At 32.7% G+C, this 18,356-nt stretch overlaps 1 protein-coding gene across 2 annotated transcripts in view; it reads right to left on the reverse strand.

The window, feature by feature from the left end:
• The window catches only part of LOC106458491 (glutamate receptor 1-like), a 162,552-nt gene that overhangs the window by 41,887 nt on the left and 102,309 nt on the right, over window positions 1–18,356 (reverse strand). For both annotated transcript variants that reach the window (XM_022384719.1, XM_013918011.2), the window contains exons 5-8: window positions 18,017–18,181; window positions 10,820–11,020; window positions 7,438–7,545; window positions 5,930–6,037 (exon numbers count right to left, since the gene is read on the reverse strand). In XM_022384719.1, the coding sequence (XP_022240427.1) occupies window positions 5,930–6,037; window positions 7,438–7,545; window positions 10,820–11,020; window positions 18,017–18,181 (582 nt within the window). The remainder of the gene's footprint in view (window positions 1–5,929; window positions 6,038–7,437; window positions 7,546–10,819; window positions 11,021–18,016; window positions 18,182–18,356) is intronic.

The following is an 18,356-nucleotide window of genomic DNA, read 5'->3' on the forward strand; positions in this document are numbered from 1 at the left end:
ACATCCTTTTAATTATGTTTGAAATTATGAACATTGCTTAACATCATGAAAATTAAACCTTATTTTCAATAAGCAATCCTGAAAAATATTTGGGGGTGCTTAACTTTTTTCCAGGTGTATAGTTCCCTATCCATCAACCATTATTTTTTAACTCTCCCTCAGTTTCACTTTAACAAAGAAATCAACTGCTACCTTTCACCTTGGGAAGCTCCTCCAAACAATTAATTGTCACACTTCTTCCAATGATAAAACTGTTTTATCCAAACAACCTCTCGTTAACTGAGCAATCTGTTTTGTTATTTTCTAGTACTAGGCAACTCTTTATATTCAAGCACTCCACTGCTGCATCATAAAATGTTATATTTTAATTTCTAGATTTTAGCAATTGAGACTGTTGTTTTGTTACACATTTACCAGAATATTTTCATGTGAATCTGACCTTCTTCAGCTTTCCCATCTTCTGCTGGAGTCGAATTCTGGTCTAATTTCTCTTCTTTGTAGATAAATTACATCTCGTTGATATTTCATTTAATATTATTGATTACTTTTTTATTGCTGACATTAAAGTAAGCTGTTGAGAAACCTACAATGTTGTATTCTTAATGTTTCTTAACAAATATCCAGCATGAGCAAAATAACATTTTATAAATAACTTTACCATTCTTGTCTTTTCTGAGAAGAAGAATATTGTTTTAATCTAAGTCACTTGACGATTTTTTTAATATTCCCAGAATGATACATAATTTTAGCATTTATTTCTTTGGTGTAACTTTTTCAACATTTCCCAACACCATTTTCTTAAAACGTAAACACTACTCAATTTTTCAAAATATAAAGGATACTCATAAATCCATTAAAGTTTTAAAAGAAACCCCATTAGGTCTTGAATTTATTTTAGTTTAAATCTGAAAAGAGTGAATTTATATGTTGGCCTGAGAATGATAATTTTCCTTTAACTTTACTCTCTACTTTGACTGAAAAACGGTTCCTGATGATGATAGACAAGAACATCGAAAGTCCTTTAGATAGAAGAGTACAGATTTTCCTTGAGGCCTTGCGTATACATTAGGGAGTTTTAAATCAACACACTAGCCTCCTTCTTCTCTAGAACTACATAGACACATCTAGTACCCAGCAATGTCACTCGTTAATACACCGTTTATGAACTAATTTGCTTGAAGAAATGGTTATACATAAAACTTCGTGTATCTAAAAAGTGCAGTTAAATGATAAAATCATCCCTACGTTGCATTTAATGACTCTAAAGTTTTGTTTTAACCTCTTAGCCACGGTTCAAGGTATAATGGCGTTCAGCAACATAGAACAATGATTATCAACTGGGGTTCATGAGGATATTAGAAATCGTAACATAAATGCCAGTAGTTTAATTTTTTTATATACTATCCATAAATGGTTTGCAAATTATACTAATTCCCCTGACTACATTTGCAATAAAATTATTTCATACAGTGGCCGTAGAAAGTTTCGGTTTATTCAAAAGGCACTCAGTCTGAAAAGATTGTTTGTTTGTTCTAAAGTGTAAAGTTACAGAATGGGTTATCTCTGAACTGGCCACCCACCCTGGGTATCAAAACACTATTTTTAGCGTTGTAAACCCACTGACTTACAAGATAAAGAGTGGAGACTGTGAAGTGGCGTAGCAGGCTGAACTTTGGAATTTGGTAAGTTCTCTTAAGTCTGTAGAAATAAACTCAAAAAACTAAAGTGTACCGCAAACTTAAGCATGGGAATCGTAAAATAACTGAAATGGCCTCATAGAAATAGTTGAAAACTGCCACCCTTCAACTGTTGTCCAACTTTACGGTGAATTCACTGGACACTGTAAGTTATAAAAGTATGTAGGAAAATGTTTATGCAACTATTATATTTTTATAGCTTCTGTATTCATCTGGTAGAAATATTTCCTTTTTTAAAAACAATATTGGAAAGAACATAATGTAAGGTGCATTGTTAGTTTACACACATAAGCTTATACAGGGTAGATTCAATAGACCTATAATCTGCGTTTAATGACGTTTAAAATGTCTTTTGTGCCAAACTTCTCATTCTAAAAGAGCTTGTATAGTTCTTTAAATAAATAAAAAAACACATTTTTTAAAAACCTACGTGGATGAAAAAATAATAACATTTCTTATATACATTTAAGGCCTGGTGTGGCCTAGTGTTTAATGGGTAGCGGCTGCTTATGGAAAAGGCCTGAGTTCGATGCGTGATGCCGCTGAACACGCTTTCAGCTTTAGGCGCGTAATAGAAGTAAAAATAAATCCCGATATTCGGCTCAAAGAGGTGGACAAAGACTTTATACGGCGGGTGATGCGGGTTGGCTATCTTCTTTCTCTGTTCCGTAGCTGAATATTAGGGACGGTCACACCCGAATCACACACATTCATTAGGTACCGTTCAGATTGAAATTTCCAGTCTCTTATCAACGTTTATATAATGCATGGATTTACTTTTTTGTTTATGTAAAAAAAATCCATTTAGAATAAGTAATTGCTCTCTTTTTTCTTCTGAGAATAAGAATGGAAAGTATCTCATTGTTGAGATAGAGAATGCGTTTTTTCTGGAAATCATAATTTCGAACATCGCTTACTTATAACCACACTGTCACCAGTGACACATAATAGATTATTTTGATACTTTTCAATGCATTTTTCTTATGTTACTATATTTTCTTTACAGATTTCACGGACAATGGCCTGACTGTTGTTATTTGACTTGCAATCTGTTCTTTATTCTTAGTAATTATTTTGTTCTTAACACTTCATAATATGATGTAAATATAAAACTTGAAGTATCATCATGATGCGCTTGCAGCGACAATGTGATGCGTACTAAATCTGGAACAAGCTTAGAAATTACATCCGCGTGGATTTGGCATTTTTTCTTTTTCTCAATTTACTTACTGATATTTTGCAACTACATTTATCAATACCCAACCCAGACAACCAGAACCTCATTTTGACTTATAAAAGAACATATTTTAGTAGACTTGAAAAAGGAGAAGACCGTCGTGATTAGAGACCCTGTAAAACTAACTTATAGTGTATTAACTTAGTAAAAGTTTGCTTTTCCTTCTAAGTGTGTTGTAGACATCGACCGTAGTTTTTACTCCCTCTTTCGTTTATCGTTGCCCCCCAGTGGCACAGCGGTATGTCTGCGGACTTAAAACGCTAGAAACCGGGTTCTGATACCCGTGGTGGGCAGAGCACAGATAACCCATTGTGTAGCTTTGTGCTTAACTTCAAACAAATTAACAAACATTTATCGTTGTTCGAAAATTGTGTCAGGTTAAAGTACTGTATTGTGGTGTACGAGCAAAGTGGTGAATGTTAAAATTGCATTATTATAGCAAAGCTACTAGTAAATCGCACAGACTACTTATATATGTCCCTTGAATAAATCATTCAAAATCTAAATAAATAAACATATGTAAAATTTCTCTATCAATGTAATACGTAAACGCTGTTAACTTCAGGAAATTCTATATTGGATTATTTGTTTGTATATTGACGTATACAGCTAATATTGAAATACTAAGTAATGATGCTACAGTAAGCACTGCATAATAAGTATGTTGTCGTAATGTGCTAACTTATTGGGCTACATACATAACTCGATGTAATCATTACTTATATTATTTCTTTTTGCAAAATCAATGATTAAAGGTTTGATATAATTTCTAATGAAAATTCCATAAGATAAAATAATTTCTAAAATAGATATGAATATATATGTAATAGTAAATACTTAATACTATAAAAACCTTCACTTTAACAACAATCAACACAAGAAGTATGCTACAATTATCAATATTGGAAAGTCATATAAGTGTTTTCACAAAAATAAACTGTTTATACACAGAATTGGAAATAATTACGTAAACGCCAGGTCATACATACATACAGGAGTCAAACACAATAAGTCCTTGCAACTAAATAGTTAATTTATCATAACTACAAAACGTTATTACACAAAATGCAACAAACGAATATGTTTTACAATACACTAGTATTTTTATGTTCGGTTTGAATAGAGTAGTACATCTTGTTTTTAAGCTATCATAAGTTCAGCAGAAGTATGATAGTGATGTATCGTGCCAAATGTCCTGTATTACTCTCCATAACTTGCTTGTTTACAGGCCGACTTTTTCAATTCACATATAAATCCATCTACTACTAAAAAATAATCAATATCAGGACTTTGTGTAGGCGAAACCTTGGTTGTGAGTGTCACATCAGCAAATTTTTTATTTCAGGTATCGTTTCACTACATTTACTGCCTATTTAGGATCACTGTCTTGCAGAAAGATGAAGTTCTGACCAAGAAGTCTTGTTCTCAAGTGAATAAATTCACGGATATTATGATTTCCTTGTACGTGTCAGTAGTCAGAGTATCATCCATTTTTTGTAGATATCCAACAACTTTGGCTAATATGCAACCCAAATTTTTATTGTTCCCCAAACATGCTTAAATGTAGATGCTGTACATTGATCTTGTTACATTTTCATCTCAGCCCATCGAATAAACTGTCGTCGATTGTTGTCAAATAATTTTAATTTGGATTTATTTATAAAAAGCATCCTCATCCAGATTTGCTCATCCCATTGTTGGAAGTCTGATGCTAATTTTAGGACTTTGGTTTGGATTTCTCTTAAGCAACGAATTTTTGTAGCTATACATCCATTGAGACCATTTCGTGTTAATATATATCTTACTGCTCGGATGTAACATTCACAACTGTCCTTTAAGCTAGGTCACTGGCGAGATTTCTACTGGATTGTCGTAAATAACGAGCATATCCTAAGTTACTTATATTATCAACAGTACTAGTTTCATCTAATCTCTTCACAAAATTTTGAGTTTTATTACAGCTCCTACTGAAACGTGAAATTTTACCTAATCTATCGCATACAGTAAATTCAACCAGCTATAACTTTGTTTCTAGATCTTTCACGAAAGACTTTTTATTTTGATTGAGAGGCTTGTGTACCTTTTAGGAATTGTATGATGCCTGTCCTTTATAGTCATTGTTTTTATGTGGCACAGTATGAATAGTTAGACGACAGCCGCTCACGGAGTAAATTATGAAAACCTGACTGTACTTGGGTATAATTCGTTTGCATACAAGAGGGGGGAAGTCCATCCCATAATATTTGCATTTTTATACCAATTTTATTTATTGTTTCCACTAATCATTTCCAATACTGTATTATATGTGGCATGAAATGTAATATTTGAAGCTAAGTTAATTTCCAAAACTCTTCATCAATTCTACATAATATGGAAAAATATATTTAATGAAGATATATATTTTAGTAAATATCTCAAACTGGATATATATATAGAAATAATATGAGTCGCTAATGTTTATTTATCCAAGAGAATCAAATTACAGCGAATAATTTATTCTCTGTTATTTCCCTTTGTATCGGAACTTTACATATTATCTTTAGGGTAAGTCTACAGAACTACAATGCTAAACTCAGGGGTTTGATTCCCCTCGGTAGACACAGCAGATAGCCCGATGTGTATTAAGCATAAAAAACGGAACACACACACATACATTTGGCAATAATATCCATTTAAAGTATTGAAATATTAAACTACTCAAGAGTTAAAGGGACATTTTCGTCTGTCTTAACGCACGGAATACAACTAAAAACGTTTTCCAAAATCAACATTTAAAACTACACTATCTAATCAGGATCATGACACTACAGTAAAGTTACACAATTATGTTATTTAGCAAACAATAACAATTTTCTAAAGCGATATTTATATAAAATGAACTTATTGTGAAGATATTTCGTCACATTACATAAGGGGAAATAGGGAATTATGATACTTTTTTTTTCTCGGACGGTACCCTACATTTACTGGTTAAAAGCCCCAAAAAAACACTTACGAGAATGCTTGTTACGATATAGGTTTTGTTTTCAAATCCATTCTTCAGGTTTTCTCCATTAACAGTAGTGTCAAACACTAAGCCTCGGCTGTCGGAAAATTCGGCTATCTGAAACAACGACAAAATTAAAATACGTGAAACTTTACACAACTTGCATAGTGAGTGCTATGCTGTGGATGAATATTTTAATTTTGATGAGCTAATGTTCGTATGTACACTAGATGTAATAAGGTCAATATAGGTAGAATATTAATTGTTTGATTCTTGAATTTTGCGCAAAGCTACTAGAGGGCTATCTGCACTAGCCGTTTCTAATTTACAGGTGATAGACTAGAGACAAAGATAGTCAACGCCGTCCACTGCCGCCTCTGGGGTTATTCTTTTCCAGTGAAAGGTGGAATGGACCATCACATTAAAACGCTCTCATAGATTGCGAGTCGAGTATTCTAACAACCGATCCATGTCAGGCCAATATGTCAGACCTTTTAAGTTATTGTGTAATACAATTATAACACCTGCTACACGAACTAGCCCAGCATCTTTTAGTACTTAGCCTAGGATGGTCAACAGGAAGGTCATTCCGGAAACCGTTGATTTATGGTTATTTCAACAGATCATGATGGATGAAACTCGGCACAACATCTAAAACGAAAAAAAAACAAAAACAAATATTAATGAAAATATGACATGATGAAATCTATATGGATTATACTATGGTGGTACCACACTGAGCATTATGCAATCCTTTTTATATTTACTTTTCATTGCAGAAATTACATTTTTAGTTTGAGAATTGCTAGAGAAATCATCTTGCAATGCATCGTGCATCTGCTTTGATTTCAACACTGCACCTTTTAGCATTATTGTACCGCTAATTTCACAAAATATCGCAACTAATGATTTCATATATATGATTTCAATCCCACTTTTTTAGAACAACAATACTATTGTTCCTATTTTTTTCATGTTTCGTGGTCAAAGCAGTAATCAATTGACGAATCTCCGATTCAGCTGGTATGTCAAATCGATTGGGATATCTTAGAATAAGTTGTTCCCTCATACGACCTGGGCGACCAGTTTAGCTAAATCGCTAAACTATCCCATTCACAACCACATCTAAAACATTTCAATCATGTTTCATTGCAACATCGTTTTAATTTACATTTACAATTTAACTTTTCCATGTTGACGCTCATGGTCTCGGGTCAGGTTCAGTGATCTAGACCTCGAAAATATTGCCAAACGCCTTTTTTTTATCTAATAAAACAACCCAGATATTTCCGGAATGATTCATTGTATTGAATCTATATCAAGATGCCAGACTAGCTCGTGTGGCAGGTGATAATAATATTTACCTTTATCCATAACCCTTACAATTCAGTCATCAATATTCTGATGTTTGCTACATTAAAAATGCGGTGAGAAAAAAAACAGATCTTAGTTTATCTGTGACTAAGATATGTTCTAGAATAAAAAATATGCTTTTTTCATAAATCTAATCTACATACCTTAACCATTTTGCTATCAACATTCATTTCAACAATGTCGATGGTGAAATTCTTTCGGAAACCATCTTCGGAGAAGGAAATATTTCCTGTTAACCCCAGAATCTCCGTCTGCAAAAACAAATGGAAATATAAAATAAACAGAAGATACTACTATCAAAATAGCAAAAATGCATGATGATGATGAAACTAAACGTGCTGTAAGTAACAAAGTTTTCTGTTAAACATAGTTTTACATTTAGTATCTTAAAATATAAAAACAGTTTAGATTATTTCATATTTAGAAATTGTAAATAAAAGCTAATTTTGAAGAGATAGAGCAGAAGGAAGGCAATTAATCAACACCACTCACTACGAGCAGTGGGAGTGACTCCCACATTATAATGCTCCAACGGTTGAAAGAGCGAATAGGTTTAGTGATTAGATTCGAACCCGTTGACCACAGCATGCGAGTGGAGTGGAGGCCTTTTGAAGCTGTTACGCAATGCTGTGAATACACGTTGATGTATTTCTCTCTTATATTCATATATATACATATATATTTATCCATAGCACCTTCTTGATATTTAGGATCGAAAACGTAAAATGTACACATACATATACATATATGTGTATCTGAGACATAAAAACTGCATAATTAATTTGAACATCTATCTGAGATAAAAAATAGCACAACCCCCCCCCCCCATTTTTAACACCCTTTTCTATTTCCAACGTCTAAACTGGTTACAACTGCTTAACCTTATGACAGGCATAAGTTATTAAGTTAAATATATAATCCTGAGCCACCCTTAAATTATATTACTTGATAATTGCTTAACTTTCTTGACTGTTTCTCCTTAGTTTTTATTTTCTCTCAAGGTATATAAACTAGAGAGGGAGAGTTTGTTTGTATGTTTTAGAGCATAGACACATTGGCATATCTGCTATGTCCACCATGGGGAATCGAACTCCGGATATTAGCGTTATAATATCGTAAACTTACCGCTGTCCCACGGAGGAACAACTAAGAAAAGGACATATGTAAGTTAAATCACAAAACTAGATTAGACACAAGTAAGGTCCTTTAAAGTTTAGAATCAAAGTAGTCAACAATTTACTGATAAGTAGATAATTTATAAGAAAAACTCAGCATTAAATTTGATGGCTTATAACACTAACATTCAAGGCTTGCTACCTATGATGGACATAAAGCAAATAGCCTATTATTCAGCTTTCCGCTTAAAACGAAATATACAGTATAACACATAATTAACGTTTGTATACCATTTAATAAAAAAAATGAAATAAATAACTTTTTAATTTGATAGAAAATCGTGATTTAGAACAAATTATTAGTAAAATCAAAATCTACTTTCCAAAACTCGTGACGATGTTATTAAAACAAAGTTTAAGAAGATAACATTCAAAAAATGTGTAAAGAATAGTATATAAAAATATGTCACCCACACAATATCTGTTATATACAGTTAAAAAATTGTTTACTTTTACCTAAACCGAACACTTGAAACTCCTGTAATGATAGAAAACAAATTTGCACCTTCTGTAGATCATATAACTTCCAGGCTGAGAAATAGAAAAATATTTCTTTCACTTAAGCCACAAAATACTTTATTTTGAACCATATAACACTTACATTTTGTAGACATGATAGCACAACACCAAAAAAGAATGGTGTATAAAAATGAGCATGAACTTTCCAATTTCTAGGCTCAGCCACCCAATACAAAAAAAAAAAAATGATGATAGCAGCGTAAACAAGGATTTCGAGAACCTACGGAGGGTTGAGTATGTTATATTAAAGTTATTTTGAATCTGCAGATACAGATGTCACGTAATAAACATAATCGATATAAAGTCGCAGCAGAAATATATGTGTGAGAATTACATTTTGACATTTTTTGGCGTTTCTAAAGTAGTACAATGCCACCGAAAATTGATCGTATATTCAAATCACAATGGGGGAGTTAAAATTTCAAGAAAGGTTATCCCTTGTACTTATTAGCATTTGAAAACAGAGGAATATGGTTCAACTTAGGGTACCAGGACCATCCAGAAAGAAACCCGCAACAATTCGTACCGCAGTAATCAGAGCACAGCGTCTTGTAACAGGTCAGTGGTAAAATCGTTCACTTGTTTGAGGCAACAGAGTGCTACACAATCCAGTATTATTCAGTCACATGTGTACAAGTTTTTTGAACAACATATACAGGAAAGGAACACCAACTGTAGAAAACTGTATGAATGATATCTAGCCGGAAAGAAATGGCAGGACGTAGTAACACTCGACAAAGCATATGTGCACCTTAATAACTATAATAAGACTTATTTCATTTTATAAGAGTCAGTAGGTAAAAGAAATTTCCAAAAATGGTACAGTGCTTGTCACAAATCCTTTTTGGAGGGATTCACTGTCATCGCTGGATGATACGCCAGGAGCAAGTAAAGGATTAGGAAAGTGGATACAGAAGTCACAGTGAACTCTGCTCACTATCAAGTCAATTATTTGGAACTTTAGTAACACACAGAAATACCGGGTTGTGTATGGAAATGGAATCAACAGGGTATGGGTTCACCATCATACGGGTTCCAGTCAAACATCCCATTTCATCGTCGGCAATGTTAATGTCTAGAGAATTTTGAGCTGAATAGCTTATTGGGGGATTTTTGGAGATAGTTTTTCTAGATATATTAGCATGTTAAAACTAATAAATATTAATAACATAACTGAAACCGTAAGGAAGAGAGAATTTTGACACATTACATTTCTAAGTATTACCTTGTTAAATGAGTTAAAATAATAATATTAATGACCATGCCATTAACTTTGCAAAGTGAATGATACTGATAGATTTCATTTAGCATACATTACATACAAGATGGAGTAATAATCATAATGAATTTGGTACTATACGATGATACTAAAGACAGTATCACGAAGACAAATGAAATCAACTTAATATTTTTTCAAAGTAATACTTAGAAATTAAGCTATATCACTATTCAATTATCAACACCGTGTCAAACTAACTATTTTGTATAGTGCAGCGAGAAAATTCCCTTACTATTTCCGAATTCCTATCTTCCATGATAGAAATTACAGCGTGTTTCAACTTTTCATGATACATTTTACAGTTTACTTCTCTTCATCTAAGAATGTTTTCAATACAATTCACAAATTTCAAATGAGCTTGTAAAACGTCTATCACTTAAGAGATATATTTAAAAATATTAAATGATCATCGTATTTTTTACTGTTGATTGGTTACGTGGATATCAACCAGGAAAAAAAAGAACATAGTAAATTGTTGTGTAAGTCAATAAAGCACATAATTGAAACGTTCTATTTAAACCATTAAGGTGTTAACTTCAAACGTGTTCAAACCTTCTTTAACTCTGCCGCTATTTTCTCTCCGTGTTCCCATGGGTTTATGGGTCGATTGTCACATAAGATACCTTTCGTTCCGTTGTTGTAGATCTGCCCTCTTCTGAAATTGTTTCGAAAGAGATCATGCTTCTGTTTCAAGAGTCTATTGTACGTATCCAGTACCACTTTCACACCATCATACATCAGTGCGACATCTGACTATAGGACAGAAACAACAATAAATTGAGTTATAGCATAGAATCCACTCATCATGTATTTGAGAATAATTGCTAAATATTCACTGTAGACTTACACGTGATTAAGTACTTTTGGAGTGAAAAGGGGCAAAGTAATGGTAAAAAATCCCCATATAAACTGTAAAACGCAAAATGGCACGGCATGACCAGGTGGTTAGGGCACTCGACTCTCAATCTGCGGGTCGCGGGTTCGAATCCCAGTCCCACCAAACATGTTCACCCTTTCAGCCGTGTGGGCGTTATAATGTGACGGTCAATACCACTATTCGCTGGTAAAAGAGTAGCCCAAGAGTTGGCGGTGGGGGTGATGACTAGCTGCCTTTCCTCTAATCTTACACTGCTAAATTAGGGACGGCTAGCGCAGATAACCCTCGTGTAGCTTTGCGCGAAATTCAAAAAACAACAAACAAAACGCAAAATGCAAAATGTGTATGTACCCTCGCATTGACCTAATGAACTTCCATACCAATTTTGGTGAAGATCCAACCAAACCCTGCGAAGTAGTTACATGAACAAACAACATACAACAGACAGTACTATTATATTTATATAGATGTATACGTTGGTTCGTGTGAATGTACTTAATTTTCTGTTAGTTATTTTAACATCCATATTTTTATGACAAAAGCTTATTTAAGTATTACTTGTTTCGATACAGAATTTGTAAGAAACATTTAACTGCTGTCTAAGTAAGACCAGTTAATATGGAGAAGGATGCGCTTATTTACAGAACAGTCCCAAGGGTCTTGACGAAACCAAGCCAACAAGAATTCGCCTTAAGCATAATATGTATAGGTATTAGTAGCAAATATATAACGTGTTGCTAGGAAACGCTCTGGCCAGTAACACTGATGGTTATATACAAGGGTTCTCAAGGTTTTCCATACTGTTTCTGTAACTTTTTCGTATGTGTATGAGTTTCTTTGCAAGCTCCTCAATAATTATTTTATTACGAACAGCTATGAACAACAAGCATGTCTGTTTTTGTGATAAAATTCATGAACAAGGCAGAATAACACATGACTGACAAGACATATAATAAGAAATATATTTATGATATTTGCTATATACATATATTATATACAAGTAAATTCAGGGAATCTCTTAAAGAAAGTTTTATATAATGTGTTGAGATAATAAGTAGTTTCCTATTTGTCTGTTTCTTCCTTCTGTCGGATTTTAGAGACGACGTTCCGGATTCTATGTTCAAGTCTAGTGCGAAATGTCGTCTGGTCTCCAAAGCCAAACAGAAGACAAGAGGAGTCCATAGGAAACTATTCAAAAAGCATCAATGTATATCTATAATCTCTAGGCTTTACACACCACTTATAAACAGTTTCACAATATACGTCTAATGTTAACAACTTGGCTTGAATTAACGCTGTAGTAAGTCTTGTAATATTTCAAATGTTTTCTTATTGTGAAAAACAGTGTACTCAAAGCTGGAAGTGCTTGAAGCATAAAAAAATGTCTGTCAATAACAAGCGTATAAACTCTTCAAGAATTGATACTTATGAATGTGAATTCTGTATAAGTTGTTTCAATTACTTTTTAACAGAAGACCATAGATACCAGTAAACAGCAGAATAAGGGAAAAAATCGTTCTGGTACATCAAACTGCGTGAATGGAGGGACGTAGCTTATATTAAAGTAAGTTCTATTGGCTATTAACAAAAGAAATCGGTAAGTTGTTTTTTGAAGAAAACATTTCAGTATGAGGTTTGAAAATCCACTTTGTTGGATATTTTTTATTTTTGAAACTAATTAAACAAATGTTGGTAAAGTATCCCCCACTCGATTCAATGTAATCCAGGTAATTCATGCCACCTTTCATATATAGGCAGTAGTCAAGGTAGTTCATGCCACCTTTCATATAATAAAAAATATTTTTTCACTTTTAGTCAACTTTATGTTATTATTATTATTTATGCGTCCAGTTTCAAAACAATCAAAATTTTAGCAAAGACATTTACTATATTAGTTATTGTTTATACCTATGGAAGTTTACGATTACATTTATACAACCATTTCTGTTTCATGCTACTGATAACTTCACGAGTGCATGTTGGTGACATGTGCATCACTCCAATATGTTCAGTAATTCTGAAATTACAAAACTGTTAGTTATGCTTAAGAATGAAAATTATCTCTTACTTGTCCATCAGTTTAACAGAAAAAGTATAAATATGTTTTATAAGAGAAGCCGCACAATACACTTTGAGAACATCCTTGGAAAAGCTATATTTTTGAAACGTCTGGTTGTCGAACTGGACTGTTTTTTGTTGGATAACTATTTAAAAGTAAGTTATCTAAGTTATGTAATGATGTGTAGTATAGTGCCGTTTCATTATGAATTAATGAAACGACAGTGAACTCCACATGAAAACCACACTAGGAATTCACCATCTAGAAGATGTCAAGTTCTTGATGGGATTATTAGAATAACTGTAAAGAAACTTGACATTATCAGTAGGTTCTGTTTTCATTCTTACTTATACAGTATACTTAAGTTCATTTATTAAAGTTATGATTTGTAGAAGGTGAACATCGCTTAAAATAAAACCGAACGTAAAACTCTAAAATAACTTGAGAATTCACTCGTTTGTGGCACACCATTTCAATTAATGTGAAATATGCAATAAATGATGGCATTTTTCATTTTGATTGTTCAAAGTTGCTTAATAGAATTAATAAAACAATCGTGAACACGCTCTGAAAGTTTGGATCATAGACGAATGTTTTTATTATTCTTTACATGTTATAAAAATGTGAGAAAAGTGCAGCCAAAAGTTGATATAATTCAGATAAATGTGGTAAAGACTCAAATATAGAATGAATGACGGGTACAGATCTAAAAAGCTTTATTGTTTTTTAACGATATATCCGGTAAAATCAAGTGAATATACATGGGTAATCAAGCAAACGTGCATGTGACATAATTGTCAAACTCTTAAACCCAGTTTATTTTTATCGTTTTGTATTATTATAGGTAAGGAAGAGTTGATCGGAGAATTCCAGAAAGGATCACGTTCTTCCCACATTCTTTTTTATAAGTCTGTAATTGAAAGAAAGTAGTTGCTAGGGGTAGATGAGTGCAAATGGGATTTCAACTCCCGACCAAACAGCCTTAGAATGTTCTAGATTCTCCTGAAAACGATTGTGGATGGAATAAGGATTAAATCTGACGGGTTTCTCTTCGCTCTGTTTATTAAAGAGTACACACTGATAAAATATTTACGTGAACTTGTATGCCACTTTGGTTCGGTTTTCACCTTGTAATATTTCATTACATTGTGCTTAGGATGGAAGTGTCCGATTAAAATAAATAACGTTTGAATAAGTAGAAATACAGCACTCAAGAATTACAAGTGCCATCCTAAGAACACGAAAATTGAAATGACGGCGAAATCAGACCACGTTCTATTTATGTACGTTTCACACAGTGCGTAATCTATAATCAGCAATTATTTATAGAAACACTATAATGATTATGACTGGCAAAATCACGAATGACAGAATTATGATGTATTTGAAACATGATTAACTGCATTTAAAATACAAAACAAGTAAAGAAAAAGCTTTTCAAAAAAGGAAGCAAATGTAGGGGAGGCTAATATCAATTCTTCAAAAACAATGCGAACAATAACGACAATTTGCATCATCCCTGCATAATAGCATAAAATAAATTAAACTCAATTGTGATTGAATAGTTATACATATTGTTATATGTTAATTCTTGCCTATGCTATTATGTAGGGATGATGCAAATGCCATCCCTACTATCTTTTTTTACATTGTTTTTGAAGGATTGATATCAGCCATCCCTACATTTACTTTCTTTTTGAAAAGTATTTTCTTTACTTGTTTGCTTGTTTTCTTTAATGCAGTATTTCAATAGACATAGGAAGGTTGTATTTATAACCACGTTCTAAATACAATGAAGTTCCAACTGTAATATTTATTATTTATCTGCTATTGGGTGCTAATGCCTGTTTCACCCTGTACTTAAGCTTTTTAAAGGAATAATAGAGTTCTGTAAGAAAGCTAACTTCAAGAGGTAATGATAACATCGTTTACACTAGAATTATGATTTTTTAAAATTACTGCTAGTTAATAATACTTATAAAAGCGGATACTCCGATTGAAACTATGTCACCTCAAAGAAATAGGTTGACACCATTTTATTGGTCTTTGCGTTATCATGTATTAAAAAAGAAGCAGAAGAAAAAGGAACAAGAAATTCAATCTTTTTTCTATGATATTTACAGACATTCCCAGAACTTGTGACTTAGTCATTACATAGATATTGTTATAAAAGGAAGCATGGTATAGTTTTGTAAAGTTCTGTGACTTATTGAAGAGATATCTAAAATACCATTTGAACGAACAACCCGAGCCATCCCTATATAGGCACTGCTACAGTCTGCCTGGTAAAAAAATTAAGTTTTAGGTTTTTATATGAGAAATAAAGCAATTTTAATGGTTACCTGTAAAATAAACACACCATATATTTTAAACATATTAAGATATCTAGTGAAAGGAGTTAATAATATTATTAAATGCTGATCTGTGTTTATTGATTAGTAGGGTTTATGTGATTAAAGATTCTATCTTTGGCTTACCTGAATTGACAAATCCAAGTTAATGTGGTAGTTAGTGACATATTTGGGTGAAGGAATGGTTAAAGTGCAAGTGTTAAACACTTCGAACGTGATTGAATAACTTCCTAAGTATTAATGGGTACACATGGAAAGATTGTGTTCGGGCTTTCTAATGTAGGTGGTTTTACTGTCAGCACACGAATATCTGACTACTATCCACGAGGGCTGTGTTTTTGTAGTTGGTTCTTTGAAAGGGAATAAGCCCTTTAATCATACAATAGGCTAGAAAATGACTCCAAGTAGAATATGGGAGTATTATTTGTGTGTTAACTTAATCATCTATTATACATTAATTATTAATGTTTAATTATTATTAAACTAGGGGATGTATAAGTTGGTAAGATAGTATAAAACATTTCTTGGTTTACCTCTGGGTTGGGGATTCAAGTTAAAACATGCGAATACAATTCTGGAATAAGATTTCAGTGTATCTATTTTGTTGAAGATGTTATGTGAGAAGTAATTAATCCGTAGAGAGTACGATAGTTCAAACATATTTGATTTCAACCGTTTCGTTAGGGCATGGTGTTAAAAGTGGTCATTGCATCCTTACTTGAGGAAAATGATGACTTTAATCGTTTTGAAAATCATGTGATGGCTGATTTTGTTATTCCTTCTTTCTTTATGGCACGCTACTCAAACGGTTGAAACTTCTCGTTTTAAGAGACGTATTATATAAATTTTCCAAACCAGACACGACTAATCCATTGTATTCGCTACCATATTCACTTCAACTGTGAACATATGCCAGATAGATGGCGCTTCGATTACGGCTTGTATCCTGAGAAACAAATGGCTGGATGAATACTTTGATAGCTTCAGATCTATTCTTTAAATAAAGTATTTTGAATACTCTTTTCCATCTTCAGTTCTATAGAATACGCCTAAACTCACGAAATCTTAACATATAATTGACCCTTAAAACAAAACTAATTAAATCCTTCTTTTTTAAACAGTATTGTAACAGGATATCCGAACGGTTTTTTTAACATCAGTTTACCGATAGAAAATGTTTACTTGTTTCTTAACTGCTTTTGACAATTATATTTTCTCGGTACAAAGTAACTTTATTTCGTGTTTTTCTGTTTCAGCTATCAGTCCTTCCATACCAAAATTACCTTCTTACATGACATCTTGAAACAAAATGGATACTCTTAAAGTGTACTATCAATACTTTAATGCCCGAATTTCCTTTTTTTTAATTTTCTTAAACACAACCTCCAGCCAAGAGCTGAATTATCAAATGCTACAAATTTCCCTACCAAACCATATACTTGATACCTTGAAATACAGTAAGTATTAGTTTATGTTGCAAGCACTAAGACAATACGCATACATTAATTCAAAAAGTGATATATCAAAGTCTGGTAAAAATATATCTATATGTGGCTTTCATTTCAACAATATTACTACCCAAAATGGGAAAGAACGAGTAACTCAATACAATTTCCCTGTCTTTCTTGGTACTTTAATGACTCTTTCAGGCAGCAATCAAAAACCATAGATGGCAGGCAAATAACACTAGGGTACAAACTACTATGTAGGAAAGATAAAGGGTATCCTATCAATAGAGTTTAAAGACGTTAGACGCACACAGTGGTATACCATAACAGATAACGCTCTTAGTGTAGGGTATGTTTTAATTTTACCTTTCCCATACTATATCTTGTACGCTAATCTTCTTTGTCTAACTTTTATGTTAGACGCATTATGTGTTTGTCTGTCTGAACCATTGTAAATTTTACACATAGCAACAGGTATCGGTATGTATAAATGGGACTGTAAGAACGAGTAATATATATATATATATATATAAGCTACGTCATAAAGTGTAGAATACGGTTGCTTTACATTTACAAACTCATCATTTTATGACAAAGCTATATTAGCTATAATATAATGATTAAGTATGATGTATGCGCTATACAGTGAAGAATTTACGTTTTTCGATTTTGATATTTGACTTGAGTATAAAAGCTTTTTACACAAATGCACAGGACAATTATTGAGTAAAAGAACAAAGCAAACACACAAACAGTTAGTGTAACAATTAAATTTACAAGCAACAATGATTTGAAAAAGTAACCTTACAGTCTATTGAAAAAAGTGAGGACACAAATGTTTAGTTGAAATATAAAACATCAACTGTCATTAAAAGACACAATTCACACATGGTCATTTGAAAACGTAAACACATAATCACATGAATAAGCTCATAGACATAAAAATAGGTTTTTTATTGAAACATCTATAATGAGAAAAACGTTTACTCTTGTTCAATCTAAAATGATACTCACAGATATATAGTTTTCGCCAGCCCCAGGCCAATATTCTGGGTCCAGACTCTCCCACTTCTTTAGAATCTCCTGATATTCAGAGCTAAGTGATTTTAGCATACGAAAGCCTGTAATGTTTATTGCTCCAAATTCTGGCTGATCTGTATTGAAGAATTCGTCCATAACCTACGAGATTATATTCATAAATCACAGTTTATGCCCTTCTCTTTACTTCATAAACATAGGAGCGAAGATGAAATTATCAATTAAAAATAAACTATTGAGTTGTTGGAATAAATAGTGAGTTAAGAGCATCAACCAGCTTTATCATTTTAAGATCATAGGTTTTGAAATCGCTTCA

The sequence above is a fragment of the Limulus polyphemus genome, unplaced genomic scaffold (genome assembly GCF_000517525.1).
Source record: "Limulus polyphemus unplaced genomic scaffold, Limulus_polyphemus-2.1.2 Scaffold473, whole genome shotgun sequence".
NCBI lineage: Eukaryota > Metazoa > Arthropoda > Merostomata > Xiphosura > Limulidae > Limulus > Limulus polyphemus.